At 54.3% G+C, this 22557-nt stretch overlaps 1 protein-coding gene across 1 annotated transcript; it reads right to left on the bottom strand.

The window, feature by feature from the left end:
• Positions 1-4070: 4070 nt before the first annotated feature.
• On the bottom strand, positions 4071-21521 carry TUBA8 (tubulin alpha 8). The gene is made up of 5 exons (XM_068970654.1): positions 21407-21521; positions 11033-11255; positions 9676-9824; positions 7542-8222; positions 4071-4364 (listed from the first exon to the last, which is right to left on the bottom strand). The coding sequence occupies exons 1-5, from the start codon at positions 21407-21409 to the stop codon at positions 4071-4073; spliced, it is 1350 nt and encodes a 449-aa protein (XP_068826755.1). The 5' UTR covers positions 21410-21521.
• Between the last annotated feature and the right edge of the window lie 1036 nt (positions 21522-22557).

Raw genomic sequence — 22557 nt, 5'->3', positions numbered from 1 at the left:
TCTACAAATACACGACAGTCTACAAATGTACGTACCTACTACAAATATGCTGTTGTACCTATCACCCACTACAACTATATGTACCTACTGTAGTTGGGTAGGTACTCCAACTGTGGTGTTGGAGAAGACTCTTGAGAGTCCCTTGGACGGCAAGGAGATCAAGCCAGTCCATCCTAAAGGAAATCAGTCCTGAATATTCATTGGAAGTACTGATGCTGAAGTTGAATCTCCAATATTTTCGCCACCTGACATGAAGAGCCAATTCATTAGAAAAGGCCCTGATGCTGGGGAAGGCTGAGGGCAGGAGGAGAAGAGGACAGCAGAGGATGAGATGGTTAGATAGCATCACCGACTCAATGCACTTGAATTTGAGCAAACCGGGAGATAGTGAAAGACAGGGAAGCCTGGCATGCTACAATCCATGAAGTCACAAAGAGCTGGACACGACTTAGGAAACTTCCTACTCTGTGCCACTTTGTCTCTGCTAGCTCATTGTAAGGCACTCTGTGAGTCAGAAGTTCTGTGCCCCATTTTACAGATAGGTAAACTGAGCCCAGAGGCCAGAGGCACTTTCCCCTCTTTCTAAGCCTCTCTCCAGATAGAAGTACTTCTCTATGTAGGCTGCATTCCTGTTCCTGGCTCACTCCTGATATAAGGATCCAAATCAGTTTTTCAGATTCTCCAGGCAAGAATACTGGAGTGGGCTGCCATGTCCTCCTCCAGGGCATCTTCCCAACCCAGGGGTCTCTTCCATCTCCTGCATTGGCAGGCGGGTTCTTTACCACTAGTGCCACCTGGGAAGCCCTGTGCAGAGTTCAGTTCAGTTCAGTCGCTCAGTCGTGTCCGACTCTTTGCGACCCCGTAGACTGCAGCACGCCAGGCCTCCCTGTCCATCACCAACTCCTGGAACTTGCTCAAACTCATGTGCATCGAGTCAGTGATGCCATCCAACCATCTCATCCTCTGTCGTCCCCTTCTCTTCCTGCCTTCAATCTTTCCCAGCATCAGGGTCTTGTGCAGAGTAATGTTTATTAATTCATAAAGACTCTGACACCATCCTCATGGGTAAGTAAAGGATCTCACAGGTAAGGAAGTTGGCCCAGAGAGGTGAAGTAATCTACCCGAGGTCCCACAGCACCTTTCTGCAGGGTAATTGATCAATTGATTCTCACCAGGCCATTTCCCCTGCCAGGCCTGCAGGGGTTAACAAAGCCGGCGCGCAGCAGGAGGGAGGGTCTCACGGACAGTGAGCGGTGGGAGTGGGCTGTCCCCTCTAGGACTCTGACTCCACCTCGGTGGGCAGCTTGAGCCCCTGCCAGCCTCTTGTTGACTCAGCCGGCCTCTCTCCTGCCAAGGCCTGCTGACCAGAGCTCCCACGGGGAGGGTCAGGCTGCATTCTTCTTGGGTTGGAGCCTGGGTTGGGGGGTGGCTGGCACCTCCTGGTGGAGGCTGAATGCTGGTCTGTGGGTGCTGGGCCAGATGCTGGGGTGAGGCCGGAGTATGAACCAGCCCAAGAACCAGCTTCTTGAGCATGTGTGTGGCTTAGCGTCACCATGACTGAGCTAGGTGATCTCAGCAAGCCGCTGCCACCATCCTGTGTGCACCCCTGCCTCAGTTTCCCTGTCCATCGAATGGACGTGACGAAGATAAGCCTGGCCAGCCCTAGCACACAGCGGCTGGGAGGATCAAAGAAACAAATGAGTTTGGCCTGAGTGAACGCCCTTTGCAGCTCAAGGACCTGGGCACGTTGGCTGGCCAGCCGGCCGGGCATTCTTGAGGTGGAGTACACGAACAGGAAGCGATGCAGGGCAGCTCTCAGCTGGGGCCTGTCTGCCTGACGTCCCTGTCTCCTCCCCGGTCCTGACATAATGACAGGCACAGGAGTGACCCCTCCTCCCAAGTGCACAGCCCTGCAGAGTTTACCGAGTCCTTCCATCCCATCCTCTCAGGTTCCCACCCTCCTGCCTCAGGGACTTTGCACGGCTGTGCCTTCTGCCCGGGACACTCTTCCCAGATGAGTGAAAGGCTGGCTCCCTCTCAGCTCCAATGTCACCTCTGCAGGAGTCAACCAAACACTCATTTAAATTAGCTTCTCCCTGACCCACTTGGGCTTCCCAGGCGGCACTCAGTTCAGTTCAGTTCAGTCGCTCATTCGTGTCTGACTCTCTGTGACCCCATGGACTGCAGCACACCAGGCCTCCTTGTCCATCACCAACTCCCAGAGTTTACCCAAACTCACGTCCATTGAGTTGGTGATGCCATCCAACCATCTCATCCTCTGCTGTCCCCTTCTCTTCCTGCCTTCAATCTTTCTCAGCATCAGGGTCTTTTCAAATGACCAGGTGGCACTAGTGGTAAAGGACCCACCTGCCAAAGCAGGAGACCTGGGTTCCATCCCGGGTGGGGAAGATCCCCTGGGAAAGGAAATGGCAACTCACCCCAGGATTCTTGCCTGGATAACCTCATGGGCAGAGGATACTGGCGGGCTACAGTCCACAGGACCGCAGAGTTAGACACGACTGAAGCAACTTAGCACGCACCAGCCCCTCGCCCCTCCAGCACCCTCCCTTCCCCTCTGTGTCTTTCACAACCGCCCCCTAAACCCTGGCCTTGGGGGTCTCTTCCTGTCTCCCTGATTAGGTCACAGTCACACACATGAGGCTCATCTGAAACTCATGGGTAGGTCCCTCCCCTCCATCAGTAGAAAACGCCCCTTCCTGAGATGGGCCATAACTCCTGACCTGGGTCCCTGCAGCCCCCCAGGAACTGACGTGGGATGACCTCAGGCAAGGGGGTCCGGACGCGAGCAGACCTGGCCTCCTCGGTAGCACGGCCTCCGTCACAGAGGGGCACCGCCACGGTGGTCTCTCTGAAACAGTCCTCGACGAGTGGGGAGCCTGACCTTCCTTTCCCTGGGACGTTTCATTCTGTTTCTCTTGGGGCTTCCAAGGAATACAGAATAGAAACAAGCAAGGAAAGTGTGCATTCGCTGAGCTGCATCAGGACCTGCTGTGGGCCCGACCCTGGGGGTCTCATCACAAGTTTAATCAGGGCGGCTTACGATTTTCCCCCCAATCCTACTGGAGCTGCCAACTTTAGGGAAAGACGCACTAACTTGTCCTCTCTTTTGTAATAAGTGGACTTTGCTTCTCCCCACCCTTCATCTCATGAGGCGGCTATTGGAACAGGACACAAATCCCAAGGGTGGAGACGGTGCGGAGCGCCAAGAGAAGATGGTGGTTGCGCCTCTGGCTCCGCTCTCCCACCTCCAGCACATACACTCTCTGCACCTCAGTTTCTTCATGCATAAAACAAGAGGAGGAGCCCTTGCGACTGCTGGGGGTGAGAGATAAGGGGTGTGTGCACAGGAGACATTCTGCATAAAGCCTTCCAAATGCTGTTTCAGTTAGAGGAAACTGACCTCCTCACCTTCTCTCCAGGAGCGGCCCCAATGGCCCCTGACCCGGCGTAGCTCGGTAGCATCCCTCCCCTCGATCCTCTGGGTGCCCTGGCCTCCCTCCTGCTCTTCACACATCCTCCTGGCGCCCTCTGACTCCAGAACCTCAGGGGCGGCTACGGGCTGCACCCGGGTCTCCACGAGGTCATTTCTGACTCCCCACCGAAACTGCACAGTTCGGTCACAGCACTGAACTGCCTGCGGTCACCCCGTTGCTTTGTCTGTGTGTTACAAGGGCAGAAACGCACTCCTGCTTCTCCTCAAGCCCTGACCACAGAGCCACTCATTTTCCAGAGCCCTCCCAAAGCCCAGGTCTCAACTGCCTGCTTCCCAGCCAGGAGGCTGTGTCTGGGGTGGGGCCAGCTGGCATCTACAATCTTAAATCCTGCCTCGGCCTCCACACAGGTGTGGCTGGCCTGCACCCTGACCCAGAGACAGTGACTCTGGTCTCCTCTGGGGACACAAAGCCGCCATCCTCTCATGAGGGTCTGGCAGAGCTCAGCGTCTGTGTGGGCTCGTTACCCACGGGCACTGGTGTCAGGATCCAGTCTGGGTTAACGTGCTTGGAGGGGTAGCAGGAATAAAGAGACACAGCCAGGAGGAACATCTGTATTTAAAATTCCTCCCCTTCATTCTCTTCTTCAAATGAATCAGTCCCCACTTCCTCATAATCCTTCTCCAGGGCAGCCAGGTCCTCCCGGGCCTCGGAAAACTCGCCTTCTTCCATCCCCTCGCCGACGTACCAGTGCACGAAGGCGCGCTTGGCATACATGAGGTCGAACTTGTGGTCCAGGCGGGCCCAGGCCTCGGCGATGGCTGTGGTGTTGCTCAGCATGCACACGGCCCGCTGCACCTTGGCCAGGTCTCCCCCAGGGACCACCGTGGGGGGCTGGTAGTTGATGCCCACCTGGGAACAGAGGACCAAAACGCGGTGGTCAGTGGATAACTCAAGCTGGGGCACCCTGGTCATGTAGTGGGGCGGGTACAGGGCAGCAGGCCTGGATGTGAAGAGAGGGGATCAGGAGGTGGGGGCAGGCAGGCAGAAGTGCATGCGGAAGAGAAAGCAGAAGTAAGCGGGACTGGGTGGGGAAACTCGAGGGGAGGGCAAGAAGCTGGCAGAAATGCTCCTAGGAGATGTAAGCAGACAAGTGAGGGTCCGGAACAGGGGTCAGGCAGGGGGGTTGTGCAGTGCCCGGAGATGGAAGTTATTGTGAATTCACGCCTTCCAGGGGAATTTCAGGTTTTTCTCTTAGCTATGCTGTCAATAGATTTAGGGCAATTTCTCTGCCAAGGGTGAATTTTGCATGTGGGAGTGCATGCTCAGTCCTATCCAACTTTTTGCGATTCCATGGACTGTAGCCTGGCAGGCTCCTCTGTCCATGGGATTCTCCAGGCAAGAATATTAGAATGGGTAGCCATTTCCTCCTCCAGGGGATCTCCCTAATCCAGGTATTGAATCTGGGTCTCCTGCATTGGCAGGCAGATTCTTTATCACTGAGCCACTTGGGAAGCCCCGCCAAGGGTGAAGGGTGGTGTTTAAAAGATCACAGAGATATCCTCAAGCAATAAACAAAGAGGTACAGGGGATTCCCTAGTGGTTCAGTGGTTAAGACTCTGAGCTCCCAGTGGAGGGAGCATGGGTTCGATCCCTGGTTGGGAAACTAAGATCCCACATGCTGTGTGTCCAATAAATAAAATAAAACATAAAATAAATAAATGAAGAGGTGTAAAAGCTTCTGGGGATGGTGTCTGCATCTACCAGGCCCTCTGCCGCTGGGGTGTGAGGCTTCTTGGAGGAAAAGCATGGAAATCTAAGAAAGATTTCCCGGGTGGTCCAGTGGTTAAGAATCCACCTGCCAGTGCAGGGGACATGGGAAGATTCCACACGCCTCGGGGCAGCTGACCCAGTGCACCACGACTACTGAGGCTGCACCACAGACCCCATGCTCTGCAGCAAGGGAAGGCACTGCAATGAGAAGCCCAAGCGCCACAACTGGAGGGCAGCCCCTGCTCACTGCAACTAGAGAAAAGCCCAGGGACAGCAACGAAGTCCCAGCAGAGCCGCAACTGATTAAGAGAAAGTCAGTTAAAAAGTCTTGCTGGACAAGTGGATCCCCCAAGTTCTGGCAGCATGGAGGGCCCTCCAAGCTGATCCAGCCCAGCTGAAGGGGGGCTACCATCCTGGAAATCTCCCTTCTCCCACACACATCCCAAACCAAGAACTCTGGGGACCTGGAAGTGGCCTCAGGTGACCACTGTGACGATACTCATGGGACACTGAGAACCGAGAGCTGCTCCCCAAATGCCTCTCCTGCCTAGGCCACTGGGTCTTCAGTGCCAATCTCTTAAACTCACAGCTTTAAAATACAAGTCCTCTTGAGAAGCAGAGGTGGGAGTGGCATCAGGCTCCAGAGCCAAGGCAGCTAACCCAGAATGGTCTACCATTGCTCTTAGACAGAAGCGGCATCATGGGGGTGGAAGTGATGCTGAGACGGGGGCAGAGGACCAAAGTTAGGAGGCGAAGGCAGTACCACATCACGGGTCCGCTGGGCCGGCCAGCTGTGCTCTCTCTTCAACAGCAGCACCCCTGGACCCCTGTCAGTGACAAGCATCCTGGGGAGTGTGCTACAGCGTGAAGTTCAACACCATCCATCCCCATGGCATGTGCTTTTCTGAGAAGCAGCTAAAGGTTCTAGCACTGCCTTATCCTTCTGGTCATAACCCCAAACTTCAGCTAGAAGTGGAGGGCTGAGGGGACTTTCCTGGTCCAGTGGTTATGACTTCGCCTTCCAGTGCAGGGGGTGCCAGTTCGACTCCTGGTTGGGGAGCTAAGATCACACATGGCTCATGGTCAAAAAACCAGAAACGTAAAGCAGAAGCAGTATTGTGACAAATTCAATAAAGACTTTTAAAAATAAATAAAAGGATGAGACTATGGGGGCATCGCTTTTTTGTTAATTTCTCGACCACTCTTTTTTTGCTTATTTATTTTACTACTAGCTTGTTTTGTTGTTTCTGTTTGAAAGAGAAAATAACAACAACTTGGGGTAAGATCGTGAATGTTTTCACAAGAGTGACCAGAACTGCCACGTTCGGACAGGTGCAGTCCAGGGGAGAGGATTCCAGCCAAGGGTGGGAGCAGAGCCGTGTGGAGACTGCTCGCCCATCAGCAGCTCAGCCAAGAGCCTGGCATGCGGTGCCTTGCTTGTGAAAGTCCCCCCAGGGGAAACTGAGACAATGAACTCTGTCTCCAGCAACTGGCACAGCCTCCTCTGGTGTTCGGTAAACCTCTGAATTATTAAAAGCCTGCCAGAGGGGACTAGCTAACATGAGCGTGGCAGTTGCTGTGATGCTGAACTCTCATGAGAGGCCCTGGGGAGAGGCAGCTGCCTGTCCAGCCAGGGCAACTCAGAGGGGTGGCTCCCAAGAGCATCCTCGGTCCTGAGAGCCGGGTTCTTCTATTCCCCCACTGACCCACAGAACGCACACCTACAACCAGCTCCCAGCTCACTCCTGCTTAGTGGAAATGTCAGGACTTCATAATGTAAGTGAATCACAGCCATATAATAACCATAAAATTTCTTATCCTTACCCTAAATTGATGAAAACATACAAGGTGAACAATTTTTCAAAACAAACTGGGGAGAAGGACACATCCTTTGTTAGAGGAGGGAACTGCACCTCTTCTCTGGCAACTTGAATAATCCAGTCACTGCATTCTCTGATCTGTGGTCAGATCAGGGCTACCTCCCCCACCTCGGCCTGGTTACCCCACTTGCACACACTGGCCTAAGTTCTCTCCTGCCAGACCTCTGAGATGCTTGCAGACCATCCGGTGGGATGGCCCTCCCCTCTTCCAGTAACCACGCCACTCCCAGTCTCTCCAGGCCTAAAGCAAGCGCCTGAACGAATGAATGAATGAATGAGATTGGCATTACACTGGCCTACGCCCCTCTCCCTGTGTTGTCCCAAAGCTCCCATGGAACGCGAGTCAGCCCAGGCCCCCAGTCCCCACCTTCCTCCCCATCCTCGGTTTCCCTCTGCTTCCCTAGCTGTCTGTCTCCATCATGTCCCCCGCTCTCACCTTGAAGCCCGTGGGACACCAGTCCACAAACTGGATAGTCCTCTTGGTCTTGATGGCGGCAATGGCGACGTTCACGTCCTTGGGCACCACATCCCCCCGGTAGAGCATGCAGCAGGCCATGTACTTGCCGTGGCGAGGGTCGCACTTCACCATCTGGCTGTTGGGCTCAAAGCAGGAGCTGGTGATCTCGGCCACGGACAGCTGCTCGTGGTAGGCCTTCTCCGCTGAGATGATGGGCGCGTAGGTGACCAGCGGGAAGTGGATGCGGGGGTAGGGCACCAGGTTGGTCTGGAACTCAGTCAGGTCCACGTTGAGGGCGCCGTCGAAGCGCAGGGAGGCTGTAATGGAGGACACGATCTGGCTGATGAGCCGGTTGAGGTTGGTGTACGTGGGCCGCTCGATGTCCAGGTTGCGCCGGCAGATGTCGTAGATGGCCTCGTTGTCCACCATGAAGGCGCAGTCCGAGTGCTCCAGGGTCGTGTGCGTGGTCAGGATGGAGTTGTAAGGCTCCACCACGGCCGTGGAGACCTGGGGGGCCGGGTAGATGGCAAACTCCAGCTTGGACTTCTTCCCGTAGTCCAGGGAGAGCCGCTCCATGAGCAGAGACGTGAAGCCCGAGCCGGTGCCGCCCCCGAAGCTGTGGAAGATGAGGAAGCCCTGCAGGCCCGAGCAGGCATCTGTCTGGAGAGGGGGACACGGACAAAGCTCTGAGGACACCCGTGTGTGGGCACCAGCGGGCGGCCCTCGCTGTCCGCCCGCTCCATCCCACAACATTTTCAAGTGGGTGAGATCAAACCGTCCTTGAAGAAGTCAGAAAACACATAGGAGCTGCAGCGCTCTTGGGAGGAATGGCTAAAACATGGGGCAGCAAACACACTCTCGCCTCCGGGTCCATGAAGCTTCCAGCCCAGTGGCCTGTTTGGACCAGGAATGAGGCTCCGAAATCATGGTGGTTAAGGACTTTGCCCCTTGTGGACCCCAGCTCCTTGTGCATTTCCCTGGCCCTGTCCTTTGATTCTGTGGAAACTGCAGGCTTATACAGCCCAGCCCAACCTTGCAAGGTGGCTCAGGGTACCAATTTCAGAGAGATAAGTGGGTCAGAGACCCTGAGATTTAACATCAACTTTGCCATTTCCCAGCTGTAAATACTCGAGCAAGTTACTGAACCCTCTGGACTCACATTTCTTCTTAAAGTGTGGACAATAAACACATTCCTCTCATAAATAAGGTTACTGTGATCGTTCAGTGAGAAGTCCTACTGTGCCCAGCAAGGACAGTGAGCTCTCACCAGAACTAAGAGAATTCGAAAGTCATGGAACTTCCCTGCTGGATGTGATCTATGACTGTGTTCAGTTGGATGTTCTGAACTTTGGGGATCGCACATGACTTTGGGACTGATGACCTCCATGAACTCTGCTCTAAACAGGAAAGGTGAACACGCAAAAACTCGGCACCCTTAGCTCCCAAGTCAAGAGCCCCTGATCAAGCTCGCCTCTCCTCTCTACAGATTAAGAATGGGGCTCAAGTAGACAAGTGACTCCCTGAGCTTCCCAGTCAAGCCAACCCAGTTCAGATCTTGACTCAGCCACTTTCTAGCTGGGGGACCCAGACCAAGTCACTGAACCACTCAGGCTCTCTATTTCCCCAGCTGTAAAGTGCAGGCACGAGATCGCCTTTGTATTGTTGTTTAGGGGATTAAACAAAGGAACGTATGTGACATTTGTAATAGCATCTGTAAAGTGCTGAACTAGATCAACAGTCTTCCTCTTCTCCTCCAAGTTAAATGCTTTGTTAAGTGAAATAAATTCACCTTTTCAACCTGCTCAAAATAAAACAAAAAAATACTTTGTTAACCTGTTGCTGCCACCCAGCAAAGAGTTCTGCCTTCCTCACCCCTGGGATTTCTCCCCAACACCACCGCAGAGCATCCATTTGTGCTACCAGGCACCAGCCTGGAGGGCAGCCCACATGGCCCAGGTGGAGGAAGGGGCGCCAACCCAGCACATGCTGCTTACAGAACACAAGCAGAAATTCCCAAGTCTCAGGAGTTTATCCTGCAGCCGGGGGCCACGTCCTCCCACCAGCCTGTCAACAGTGGTGGGCTCTCCAGCTCTCCACCCTTCCAAACACATACCAGCTTGCGGATGCGGTCCAACACCAGGTCAATGCTCTCCTTGCCCACCGTGTAGTGGCCCCGGGCGTAGTTGTTAGCTGCATCCTCTTTTCCCGTGATCAGCTGCTCTGGATGGAAGAGGTGGCGGTAGGTTCCGGCCCGAACCTCGTCTACCGAGAGAGGGCGACCATCAGTCTTACACCTGGTTCCCAGAGGAGAAACCCCCATCCCACAAGAATGCTCGACACCCCTATCTACTAAACTCCACTGAGGTGGAACAGACAATCCCAGAATACATCTGCAAGGCTAAGGGAATTCCAGGGGAACACAGGCTCCAATAGAGCAGAAGCCTGGGACTCAAGCAGCAGTGAGAAGCCAGCTGCTCTGCTGGCAGGACCTTAGGGAGCCTGGGGTTTGTTTACAAAGCTGAGCAGATGCCAAGGTTGACTGCCTCGTTCCCCTGGATCCCCAAGGCTTCCCTCCAGTTTTTCCTTCATGCTGCAAAATTTACCCCAGAATATAACCACCTTCACTCGCCTCCAGATGCTTCAGGGACACAGGGAAAGATTCAGAATGACCTGCTCCCAGGCTTCCCCGGGAGCCCTAACCTCCACCTCTGGAGTCAACAATATACATCAGGCATTAGAGATATTTCAGAACGACTTTGAAGCAAAGCTATGTTCCAGGTTCCAGAAGAGCCCGAGCCCGAGAGTGGTTTCAGTGGCTTGGGGGCTCTGCTCACCTCTTAGGTCCTCCAAACTGGACACACAGCAGACCAGGGTGCCTCAGGCCCCACCGCCATCCCCTCTCCTCTACAGTGCCCCTCTGCTTCTCCAGGGGAAGCACCCATCTGTGCAGTGGCCCAGGACGGTCATCTGTCCTTTCTATATTGGTACAAGTGTCCAAAAGGTGGAGGGCCTGGAGTCTGTGGCCCCAGAAACAGTGCTCAGGCCCTAAAGACAGTGCCCAGACATCCCTGGGGACTCATCCATCTTTACTGGTGAGCAGGCTTTGAAGCTGAGGAAATGCTGATGAAGAGTGTGGACTGACATGGGGGTGCTGTGGGCTTGGCGGCAGGGAGAACAAGAATCCTGCCCGAACACAAGTCAGTACTCCTGTTTCCCTAAGATCCAGACGAGGTTCACTCTAACCTCAATCACTCCAGGAACCAAGAGTCACATGGGGTGAGGGTGGGCGTCTGGAGGGTCACCCTTCCACGTGGAGGTCAGCCTCCCAAGCCTCCCCAGACACCAAAGTGGGCTGCAGCACCATGGTGGACCATGGCAGACCATGGTGGACGATGGCCTCTGCAGCCTGGTGCTGCTCCTGAGGAGGACCCTGGACCACACTCACGAGGAGGATCCTGGACCACACTCACCTACCACTGTGGGCTCCAGGTCAACCATGACGGCCCGGGGCACGTGCTTCCCGTTGCCGGTCTCACTGAAGAACGTGGTGAAGGAGTCGTCGTCATGGACCTTGCTGGCCTGGGTGCCAAAGGTGCCATCGGCCTGGATGCCATGCTCCAGGCAGAAGAGCTCCCAGCAGGCATTGCCAATCTGGACTCCAGCCTGGCCCACGTGGACAGATATGCATTCCCGCTGCAGGCAGAGAGCAGGCCAGTCAGAGCCCCAGCCAGCCTCTGCCCAGGCCTCTGAGGACGTGTCCCTCCCTGGCACTCGGCAAGCAGGACACCCTGCCCCCGCCCAGTAGGCGGGCTCCAGGCCCCACTGCATCTGGATCAAGACTCGGTTCCAAAGAAGAACCCCAGCTCCATGGTTTGCTGTGAGAGTGGCTTTCCATGCTTAATCCTTTGTGTCAAGAAAAGGAAAGAGAGGGCCAGCCGCACAGATGAAACAGATGAAATTCCCAACCACGGACAGACTCCTGCACCAGTGAAGCCTGTCCAAGGAAGAGCCAGTGAGAACAGCAGAATCCATCATCGAATCCATTGCCATGCCCGGTACGCTGATCATGCTCCTCCATCAGCCAGTCTCGCGGACGCGGTCTCTCACACACACGCACAGACTCCCCATCTCCCCATCACAGAGCAGAGAGACACTCACGGGAGGACTGTGTCTTGGAGTGTGTATTGTGGGTGTCATTACTGTTTCATGTACAAATGTAGGTATAAGAAAGGGTCAGTACAGGGGCTTCCCTGTGGGTCCCAGCAGTTAAGACTCTGCCCTCCCAATGCAGGGGGCCTGGGTTCAATCCCTGGTCAGGGAATTAGATCCCACATGTTGCATCTCACACCTGGTACAGCCAAATAAATAAATATTTAAAATAAACTTTTTTTTTTTTTTAAACAGGATCAGCACATTAGCAGGGAAGGGCTGGGAGGGGACAGGCAAGCCAAGTCTCGTCTGTGGCCACCATAACCTATTCCCTCACCCATCAGGCCAAGAGCCAAATAAAGCTGACCTTCAGAGGGGTCCTTCTCCATGTTATGGTGTGAGGCCACAATTACATGATTGGTTCTGGTACTAACAGCTTGGGATGGGGAGGGGTGCGTGTGTCTGAATGTGTGAAATGATAAATGTGTGGGTATACGTTTGTAAGAGTGTGATCGTGAGTGTGCTTGAGAGTGGCAGTGTGTATGTGTGTGCAGACAAGAGTGTGTGAGTGTGTTATGGTTCTGTTGGGACGGTGTGCCATCACCCCCCACACCCCTCCAGGGAAGCACTGGCCTCACAAGGAGCCTCTGTGCCCGGGACAGAGCTGGGCCAGGAACCATGTGCCTGGTGTGTGGCCTTCTATTCTTATCCATGACCTGAGCTGGCATTTTCCGGCTCCAGGGAACCCAAGCGCGGAGTATAGCCTCCAGAGACTGGGGCTGGGCAAGGGGTATGGGACTCCTGGGACCCTGGGGCTCTCCTGGTGTGGGTGTGGGGTGGTCAGAGGCATCAGGACCCGGGGCCCTAACGCTGTTGTGCAAGATGCACGCCAGTCTCTGTGCTGCTTGGCCTCTGGGTGTCACAGAGGCCTGGCCAGGAATACAACCGGCCATGTTTCCATGAGCCTGGAGGCCAAGAAAGGGCTTTGCTCACGAATCTTGCCTCTCAAGTTACGAGCTGTGCTGTGCGGGCTGGGCTGAGTTACATAACCTCCCTGTGTGTGAAAAGCACAAGTCACCACGATCACTTCTGCTATGGTCACCCTTGTCTTCAGCACCATCATTACGCATTTTCAACCCTGTAGCCTTCCGCTCCACCTGGAAGATGCACCCGTGGGAAGCCGGAGACCTCAGGCTGCCGCTCCTCTTACAATGAAAGGGCTTTGTCTTAGGACTCGATTCAGGCCTGAGGAAGCAGGATCCTTCCCCAAGAACCCCCAAATCCAGCAGCTACCGACTGGACCACACTTTCCCAGGAAGCCATGGCCTCCTTGGGGGCGGCACGTGTGAGCGAGGGGACCTGGAGAGGCCCGAAAGGAGCCGGCCCCACATGCTCTCCTGTGGCCCCGCCCCCAACCATCTCCAGGCGCCCCCTCCCCATGGGTGCTCTGGGCCTTTCTGGAAGGACACAGGGGTATTTCAGGAAGATCAAAGGTGAGAGAAGATGAGGGAAGGATCTGAGGTCCTGAAGACCACCAAGGTGGGGATGTAGATGTTTTCACTCCCTTTAACCTCATGAGAGTCAATATGCCACTCTCCACAGCGGAAATCAGCCTCACACATGGGCACACAACATTTAGGAGGAAGGAGCTGGTTTCCCTGTTAAACTAATTCACAAGAGTAACTGGAGGCATAAGATAGACTCAGAAATAACTGATGGGCCCATAGATGCCTCCAGGGCGGTCTCTCAGCGCCAGTCTCCACCAGCAGAAAGCAGGGCTCCCTGGGGGGTGGGGGTTTCCAGGTCTGGGGCAAGGAACACACAAGATGATCCCCTGTGAGAACCTTCTGGAACACCATGGGGAGCCCAAAAGCACAGAAAGGGCTCAGAAACCATAAGAGGCTCCCTTGGTCAAAGGTGAAACAACTTGTGGGTCAGAAAGAGGAACAGCAGTAGTCAACCGAAACAGGATGGACAGGCAAAAATCCACAAGTCCTTCATGTTGTTAAGAAAAAAACCCACAGGAGAAAAACGCATCTACCTATCCAAACAGCCCTGTTGACGAGGGAGAGCACTTCTTTTAACAGAAGACTGTGAGCTAGTCAGGGTGGAAGGAATAATATACTAAGAAATATTGCATACGATAGTTTCTAATTATACAATTGATTTGGACAAGGACTGAAGGGAAACTAGATATTCACAGAGTGCCAAAAAATCACTGTTACTTACAGGTCACAAGGGGAAGTAAACTTCAATGGTTACCGGCCTCTGACCCTGGGACGGATTGTAACCTCTGACCCTGGGATGGATCGTGACCCCACGGCAGTGAGAAAATCAATGTAATGCAGAAGGATGCACACACCTCCCAGGAAAGCTTCTTGTCAGCCTTAACAGATATTGTATATTAACACATACATATGGAATATAGAAAAATGGTACAGAGGAACCTGTTTGCAGGGCAGGAGTAGAGACCCAGATGTAGAGAATGGACTTGTAGACACAGTGGGGGATGGGAGGATGGGACAAATTGAGAGAGCAGCATTGACACATACACCCTGCCGCGTGTAAAGTAGGCGGCAACGGAAAGCTGCTGTGCAACCCAGGGTGCTCAGCGCAGGGCTCTGCGATGACCTAGAGGCTGGAACGAGGAGGGGGGGGTGAGGGGTGGGGTCGGGCTGGGAGGGAGGTTCAGGAAGGAGGGGCATATGTGCACACGTAGCTGCTTCAGTTTGTTGTACAGGAGAAACCAACACAACGCAGTAAAGCAATTACACTCCAATAAAAAAATAAAATTTGCTAAAAACTTAAATACTCAGCCTTAATGTATTAAACCCTTTACCAGTAGCTCCCACTTTACGGAAAACACAGGGGTCCGGGGATAAGAGACTCTACGAGCACGACTCCACAAGCAGGTAAGTTCCGCAGGGCAACTGACCCGATCTTCTCAACTCATGAAAATCAAAGATGAGGGAGGACTGACCCACATCAAGGGGAACTTAAGAAACATAACATACACATGGAGTGTATGAATTTTAACTCAGTTCTGGTTTGAACAAATCAAAATATTTGAGGGGATAAATAGAGAAACGGATTGATTTTGTTAAGCGTAATAATGAAAGTGTAGTTAAGTATCGAAAAGCTCTTATTTTTAAAGTCACTTCTGAAGCATTTAGGGTAAAATGTCATGACATCTACAGCTGACTTGACTTCAACAAGCACAGCAGATAAACGTGGCAGAAAAATAGCAATTATTAAATCTGGACGATGGGCATGCGGGCGACACACTGCCATGCTTCTCTGAAGGGCTGACAGCTCTCATGCTGACAACCCAAACATTAAAGCCAGGAGACAGCGAGGTCCAGGTGAGGCCCCACCGACAAAGGCCATTGACAAGGGCGCATTGACATTGCAACCCATTGACAAGGGCCAGGCCTGTCCTATCCCTTTCCACTTGGCCATTCATTCAGCTGACAATTACCAAGAGCCCAGTTTGTTGGGCAAACAAGCACTGTAAAGTTATACAAGGGAGAATTCCTTGGTGGTCCAGTGGTTAGGACTCAGGTGCTGTCACTGCTGGGGACAAGGGTCCAATTACTGGTTGGGCAACTAAGATCCCACAAACCTCACAGCACAGCCAAAATAAATAAATAAATAAAATAAAGTTACACAAGGAAATCACCAGTGAAACGAAGTTAGGCGAGACCCCCAGTGCTAACATCTGTGCCCCGTTTGCACCTGCCCTGAGGGGACAAGGATCCCACCTGCTCCTCCAGCGACTCTTACTTGTCACCACCCCTCATTCCTGCCTGGAGGTTCTACACAGAAAAGCCAGGAGCAAGTCCAGTGCTGACAGCCTTGGGGGTGGGCTCTCATGCCCAAGACAGGTAACCAGGGAGTTTTGTGAGCTCAGAGCCTTCAGAAGCTCGAGCCAGGATGGCCTCACAGGTCATCTAATACGATTCCCAGCCCTTGTTTAAAGATGAAGAGGCTGAGGCTCAGACAGGTAAAGGATAGATTGGGAATTTCACAGGTCTCTAAGGAAAGAGCCTGGGCCAAAATCCAGACCTTCTGACCTCTGCAGAGTCCTCTCCTGGACGCCACCCTAGACCCTTGCCTCGTTCTCACTCTGAGCCCACAGGGCCCAGGGGCCACGCCCCCCACGCCCTCATCAGCTCCCCATGAACTCATCAGCCCCCCACGCCATCATCAGCCCCCTATGCCTACATCGGCCCCCCACGCCCACAGCAGCCCCCACGCCCACAGCAGCCCCCACGCCCACTGCAGCCCAAGCCTGACAGCTGAAACCCAGGAAAGCTCGTACAACAACACTCCAGACCAGAAAAAGCTCCACTGCAGAGAGAACAGAAGAGAACGGCTCAGTGTGGGCGCCTCAGAAAACAGGCCACCCTTCCTGGAAGAACCAAGACTGCGCTCAGGGCCTGGTGTTGGGGGGGTGGGGAGAGGGGTGTGGGCGAGAGGCTGATGTGTGCTGAGGAGGGTGCTGGTGTGTGCTGAGGGGGGGGAAGGGGGCTGGTGTGTGTTGAGGCGTGGGGGCGGGCCTGGTGTGTACTGAAGGATACGGGGGTGGTGAGGGGCGGGGCGGGGCTGGTGTGTGCTGAGAGGGAGAGGAGTGCTGACCCAGCAGACGGTATTTACATCAAGTGTTTGCTCCAAACTCATGGCTGGTTCAGATTCCCTCTCTGGCCTGGAGAGCTCAAGCTTTCTCTCTCACACTGCTCCTCCCCCAGTCTATCTTGACTCTGGGCTCATAGGGCTGACTCCAGCTTGGGCTCGTAGGGCTGACTCCAGCTCTCTGCTCTTGGGACCCTGTGAGAGGAAAGGGGTCCCCTCTCGGCCCAGCACCCCAGGGGTGGAGGTGAGGGAGATGGAGGGACGTAACACGGGAGCTCCCTTCCCCAAGCGGAGTATGACACGCTACCCAGTCCTAGCGCTGAGTGACTACAGAAGTGACTGCTCTATCCGCCCCTGCAGCAGATCTTCAGTCAAGTGCGCAAGAGAGCATCGAGAGGGGCTGGGCCGACTCCTACTCACCCGTCAGCGTGCTCACTGATCGCCCTCTCTTGTTGGAGGGCTGGAAGCCCCCACACCAGCACAGGCCACCTCCCCTTTAGCACTATATCGCATGTTCCTAGCTAACGGTTCACTGTTTGACTTTCCTGGTGGACAGCAAGGAGCCCCTGTTTTCTTGCCAGATTTCCAGCATCGAGGCTTGAATACAGCAGGTGCTCAATAAATTCAGGGGTGATTGGAATGAAAACCTTGCTTAACAAGGAGCGGGTGGCCAGGGCCTGCCAGGCAGCGGACGCTAAAGGAAGCAAAAACAGCTTCTGGCTTGGTTTCCTGGGGGGAGGACTATTTGCAGGCTGTGTGGAAAATTCAGACAGGCTGGTAGGATCTGGGGCATTTCAGCTGGATTTGGAGCAGGAGAATTTAGGGCAGGTCCCACGGACTGCTTAGGCTGTCTGAAGTGTAGGCTGGTGGAGGCCGTGTGCCCATGACCATCCTCCATGGAGAGGGTGCCCAGCTCTGCAGAACAGTAGGAAAAATGTGCTCCAGACCTTGACAGTGCTCCACGGCCAGAAATCTCTCCTTGTGTCAACCTTATACGATTTCTATTTTAATATTAATCGTTTCCTTTTCATTTGTTCTCAGAGAACTCAGACCCGCTAATTGCAGTTCTCTGCAGAAGGAGGCTCTGGAGCTTTAAAAATGGTTTTGAAGTAGCACAAGCCAGTAAAACTGGCATATTATCTTGGAAGGGAACTGACAGGCCAGCAGTGAGGGCCAGTGAAAACCCAGGACCAGGCCACATACCCCGACCACCTGTGTGTCAAGCCACACAGTTGCCTTCAGGAAGCTTACTCCTAGGCCCACGTACTTCCAGTTGTCAGGCTGGGATGATGAATCATGCCAGGATCCAGGTCAGAGGCAACGGGTGAAAAGTAGAGCCAGGGTTCCCGAGGGATGATTAAAGCAAGGGCAACATGATTCCTGGGAGGCTGCGCTATCTCTTCTCAAAATCCTTCAATTAGATCATATTTGGACTCAGAGAACAGACAGCAAGCTGGCGACAGCAGGAACATAGTTGACCTCAGTTAACATCAGGTGGGGTCTCAGATGGCAGGCGCTGCAGCTGGGCAACAACAAGGTACCGCAGGTGGCCTGGAGAGCGGCCAGGCCGGTTGCAGACTCCTGGACTCTTTAGACACTACGAGGCCAAAGGCCCTTGAGCTTCAGCCGACAATCAGGTCAGGAGCAGGAGAGAGCAAGCAAGCTGTAATCAGCCACACGTGGTGTCCACTGTCCTCCCAGTCTCTTCCACACGCAGCTCATCACAGAGAAATTCTAACAGGAAGATGCCAACGGGGGACGTAGGCCTCAAAGACCACGGAGAGCACTGTCGGTCCCTGGTGGCCAAAGGCAAGAAGCAGCAATCCACCCCGTCCCAGAGGGCCACATCCTCCCACCCACCCCATCACTAGCCCTGTACGTGTCAGCTCTTTCCTTCTCAAGTTATTTTAACTTTCCCTCTTCCTTTCAAGGTCACTGAGACGTCCCTTGGAGAGGACAGAGCATCACCCTTGGGCTCTGCGTAGGCCCAACCGAAGCCTGGATGCTTCCTATGGACACACTGCCTGGGGACTGGGGGCTCCACCGCTGCCCAGAGGACGTGCCTAGGGACCTCAGGGGACCCGTACTTAGTGGTGGGGAGGGAGAACAGTGCAGTGGCTGCAGCCCCCGCAGGTGCCGAGCTGGAAGACACGACTGGGCTCTGCAGCGCTCAGCCACACCACCTGCACAGGGGAGTCTGCAGAGACCTGCGGACGCTAGAAGCAGTGTCCATCTCACCCCAGAACACTCTGCCCTCTAGCCTCCCAGCTCTGCAGGAAGACAGGCTCTTTGTTGCCTTCTAATGTCAGCTCCCCCCCAGAATGCACAGGCATGCTGCTAACCCAGGAGAAGAGCAGTGAGCAGGCTGTGCTCTCGTCCCCTGTGAGCCACACTTTCTCTGAGGCCTGGAGTCACTGACACCGAGACAGGTGTCACAGCCTTGGCTCCCAGGAGAACTGCTTGCCAGAGGGACCCTGGGAGCAGACTGGGACGCTCTGTTACAGGGTTAGTTATAAAATCCTCACTTAGAATCTAAGAAATGCCAAGCCCATCCTCGACATGGGCAGCCTTCCCAGCCCTCCAGAGGGGAGTCCAGACACTTGGGGAAGGAAAGTCCTTTCTGCACGGGTGGGACTTTGAGGCCGGGTGTGCCAGGGTGTCATCCTAGGGTTTTAGGAACAAGTCAAGGGATTTTTAAAAAGAGATTCTGAAACTGGGTCATTTGTAGTGATGTGGATAAACCTAGAATCTGTCATAGAGTGAAGTAAGTCAGAAGAACAAATATCGTATATTAATGCATACATGTGGAATCTAGAAAAATGGTACAGATGAACCTATTTGCAGGGCAAGCATAGGATGCAGACATAGAGAACAGACATGTGAGCATGGGGGTGGGGGGAGGATGGGACAAATGGAGAGCACAGCCCTAACATATGTACACCACCATACGCAAAACAGACAGCTAGGGGGAAGCTGCTGAGCTCAGCTCGGTGGGATGGAAGATGGGGGGGGGGGAAGGGGGGAGGGAGGCTCAAGAGGGAGGGGATATATGTACGAATATAGCTGATTCATGTTGTTGTACAGCAGAAACTAACACAACATTGACAAGCAATTACACTCCAAAAAAAGGAAAAAAAGAGGTTCTGTGAGTGCGAAATAGTGAACCGAAAAAATGTCTTCCCATCAAGACAGTTCTGTCCATGTATATAAATGCTCCAAATAGAACCTGTCACATAAAATGCAGTGTTTCAAAACAAAGAGTCTCTTTCCAAAACATTCAGCCATGGACTTTCAGTTAAATATCTTTCAGATTCTTTAGCATATTTAAAACAAGGTTTTTACTGTACATTTTTTGATTCACTAGCTATTTTCAGAAACCTGCCTATTGAGTGCACGTTGAAGTCTGTTCAGAGAGCTGGATTTGGGTCCTGGGATCCCCTCTAAGACTCATTGCAGCTTTTAGGTGAGAATTAGAACATGTAAGAGGCAGCACTCTGAAAATTACACAGCACTAGCTATGTGCTGGATATTATAAATATTAAATATCAGATCTTGAGTAAGCTGCCTGGGATGTGGTTCAGAATAACAGGGAGGAAAGGGAGAGGGAGTGAATGGAGTAAGACTCATCATTAAGTAGATAATTGTTGAAACTGGTTGAGGCATACACAGGGCTTCATTATAATGCGCTCATTTTGTATATGCTTGGATTTCTCTGCAATGAAAAGGTTAAAATAGTAAAGCTAGGTGGAGCTTTGAAAATTTGAACCATAACCCCTCTTCATTTTGGAGATGAGATAAACTACTTCAGAGAGATTAAGTGACTTGAAGTCACATAGCTAGCTACAAAGCCAGGAGCCAAAAACTCCAGAAACTCCTGGCTCTGGGCTCCCTCTGTGATCCCTGGCCTCAGGCAGGCATGGACTCTTCTGGCCACTGTCCCAATACTCCCTAGGAGCCTGCTCTGGGGAGCAGGCCTGGAGCTGGAATGGGCAGAGCTGGGACCAGAGCCAGGGGCCCTGGGCACTTTCCAGAATGAGGAGGAGGGCAGTTCTCACCTGTCCTGCTGGCCACTGACACTGGCGGAAGAGTGCCAGCACAGCCTGACCTTGGCCTGCCAGTCACGCTGACGCCGCCCCTCCCCCACCCAATCTTGCCACCTTCCTGGAGCCCCAGACAGCGCGGCCTCCAGTCCACGAGATTTCTGGGTTCTCTGTGTTTTGAGGCATCGGAGTGAAGTGGACTGGCAGCAAATTTTACCCACCCCAGGGCTCAGGGGGCGAGGGGAGGGCCTCCGGCTGGTGGGACTGCAGCGCTGGGAGAGAACCTCTCCAGCAAGTAAGATCCCAGCCCGGGAGGAGAGGGAGACAGACAGATGGGGCGGGCACCGCGGCCAGGATAGGAAAGGAAAGAAGCGGGTCTGAGACGCTGTGTGCCAAAGTCCTTTGGGTTTGACCCGCTTGAAAAACTGGGAAGCTGGAAGCAGGTGCCAGGGCATGGGAAGCTGAGCTGGAGGTGGAAGTGTCCCAGACCCAAGCCAGATGGCCTGGAGGGTGGGAAAGAAGGAAGCCTCCAGCGTGGGGTGTGTGGCCCTAAGTCCCCTGACCTTTGGAGCTCTGTCACACTTGGTTGGTGGGACCTGACCCAGTGCCCGCCGCAGCCCCCACCCCCAAGTCGGGAATCCCCGGCCTGCCTGCACAACCCCCACCCCGCCGGCCCCCGGCTCCCCCACCGGGTCCCTGAGTTGCCCCACGGCTGTGTCTCGGAACCTAAGCTCTTCTGCGCAGGCGGCCCCTGGTCCCCTTCCCCTCACCTGCGTGCACAAATCTCACTTTAGGCGCAACTCGCCCCAGTCTCTACTTTCTCTCTAGGAAAAGGCCACTGGCGCCAGGTGGGTGTCCCCCCTTTCGCCGAGGGTATGAACCCCGCGACCTTGAACTGACACCCCGGATCCAAAGCGCTAGCTGTCAGCCGCGGAGGAGAGCGGCTCTGGGGTGGGCGCCACCACTCTTGTCCCTCCCCATCCCCGGCCCAGCGCCCCCCGCGCCCCGGCCCCGCAGGCTCACCATCGCGGCCGCTCCAGTAGCCCGTTCGCTCCCTCCTGGGCCTGCCCACCCCAACTGCTCCAGATACAGCCGCCTCCGCTGTTGTGACACCGGGAGGGAGGGCGCCGGGGACAGACATACTGGGCCAGCAGCTGCCCTGGAGCATCACAGAGCCGGGAGGGAGGGACCGGACAGGTCACAATCGCTCCGCCCCACCGGCCCGCCGGCGGCTCGGTCCGCCAGGGGAGCAGCGCGCGAGGGTAGGGTGGGGGGCCGGTTCCTGCACTATGCTCGGCACGGTCATACTTTGTGACCCCAGCCGCCCAGGAAGGAAATGGAAAGTGCTCTTTGAGTAAGTGTTCACGCTCCCAAACTTTGATCCTCTTCCCGCGGCAGGAAAGGCAGCTAGTTGGGGTTTCGTGTGCGCAGACACCACCAACCCAGGAGGGGGCGGCAGGGTGGGAGCAGGGCTCTCCCTGGGAGGTAGAAGCCCTTGCACCTGCCCCAGGCTGGCCTGGCTGTTGGGGGATTCACTGAGATAATGGTGAGACCTCCGCCCCAGGAGGTACTTCTCAGTGCGTTTCTGTTCCCACTTCTACTCCCCTGTCCCTGGACACCACTCCTCCACCATTATTTTCAAGTCTCTTTCTCCATCCATTTATCATCTCTCCCTCTTCCTACTTTAAAGCCCAGAATGTGCAGAACAACCTCAGGATTTCAGCTACCTCTTTGCTAAGACCTTCTCTTGGGGGCTGCAAGTGATGTGGAAGGGCCAAGGGCCTTGCCCCACTCCCCTGGGTTGGGGGTGTTAGGGTGGGGACAATGGGTCTGGCCCTCTCTTCACACTTCAGATTTTGGCCTTGCGATTGATTACACTTCCCTCGCTTCCCCTCCTCCCCTCCCCAGTTTAGTCGTAAGCCTTGCAAACTTCCCCACCAGAGTCCAAACTGAGCTGAGACAGTAAGGCACTCCTGTCTCTTCTTCAGCTCTCTTCAGGCCCCGCCCACCAAACCCCAAGTGACTCCAGGCAAATCCACAGCTTTTCTGCAAGGTGCCACCATACAGAGCTGTTCTGGCAGGACGTGATGACTCTCCAAGTGTCCCAGCACACAGATCCACCTTCCCTTCCTGACTGTCTATCTCTGGCTGGTGGGCTGGTGGAGAGTGAGAAC

Source organism: Capricornis sumatraensis, chromosome 4, assembly GCF_032405125.1.
Source record: "Capricornis sumatraensis isolate serow.1 chromosome 4, serow.2, whole genome shotgun sequence".
Taxonomy (NCBI): domain Eukaryota; kingdom Metazoa; phylum Chordata; class Mammalia; order Artiodactyla; family Bovidae; genus Capricornis; species Capricornis sumatraensis.
The sequence above is the reverse complement of the archived record's forward strand: the minus strand, read 5'-3'. Positions and strand labels throughout refer to the sequence as shown.

Coding starts and splice junctions, on each gene's coding strand:
- TUBA8 (XM_068970654.1), bottom strand. Junction 9,825..11,032: donor CCTGGAGCCCACAGTGGTAG/GTGAGTGTGGTC, acceptor CTCTCTCGGTAG/ACGAGGTTCGGGCCGGAACC. Junction 4,365..7,541: donor GGTGTCCCACGGGCTTCAAG/GTGAGAGCGGGG, acceptor CTCTGTTCCCAG/GTGGGCATCAACTACCAGCC.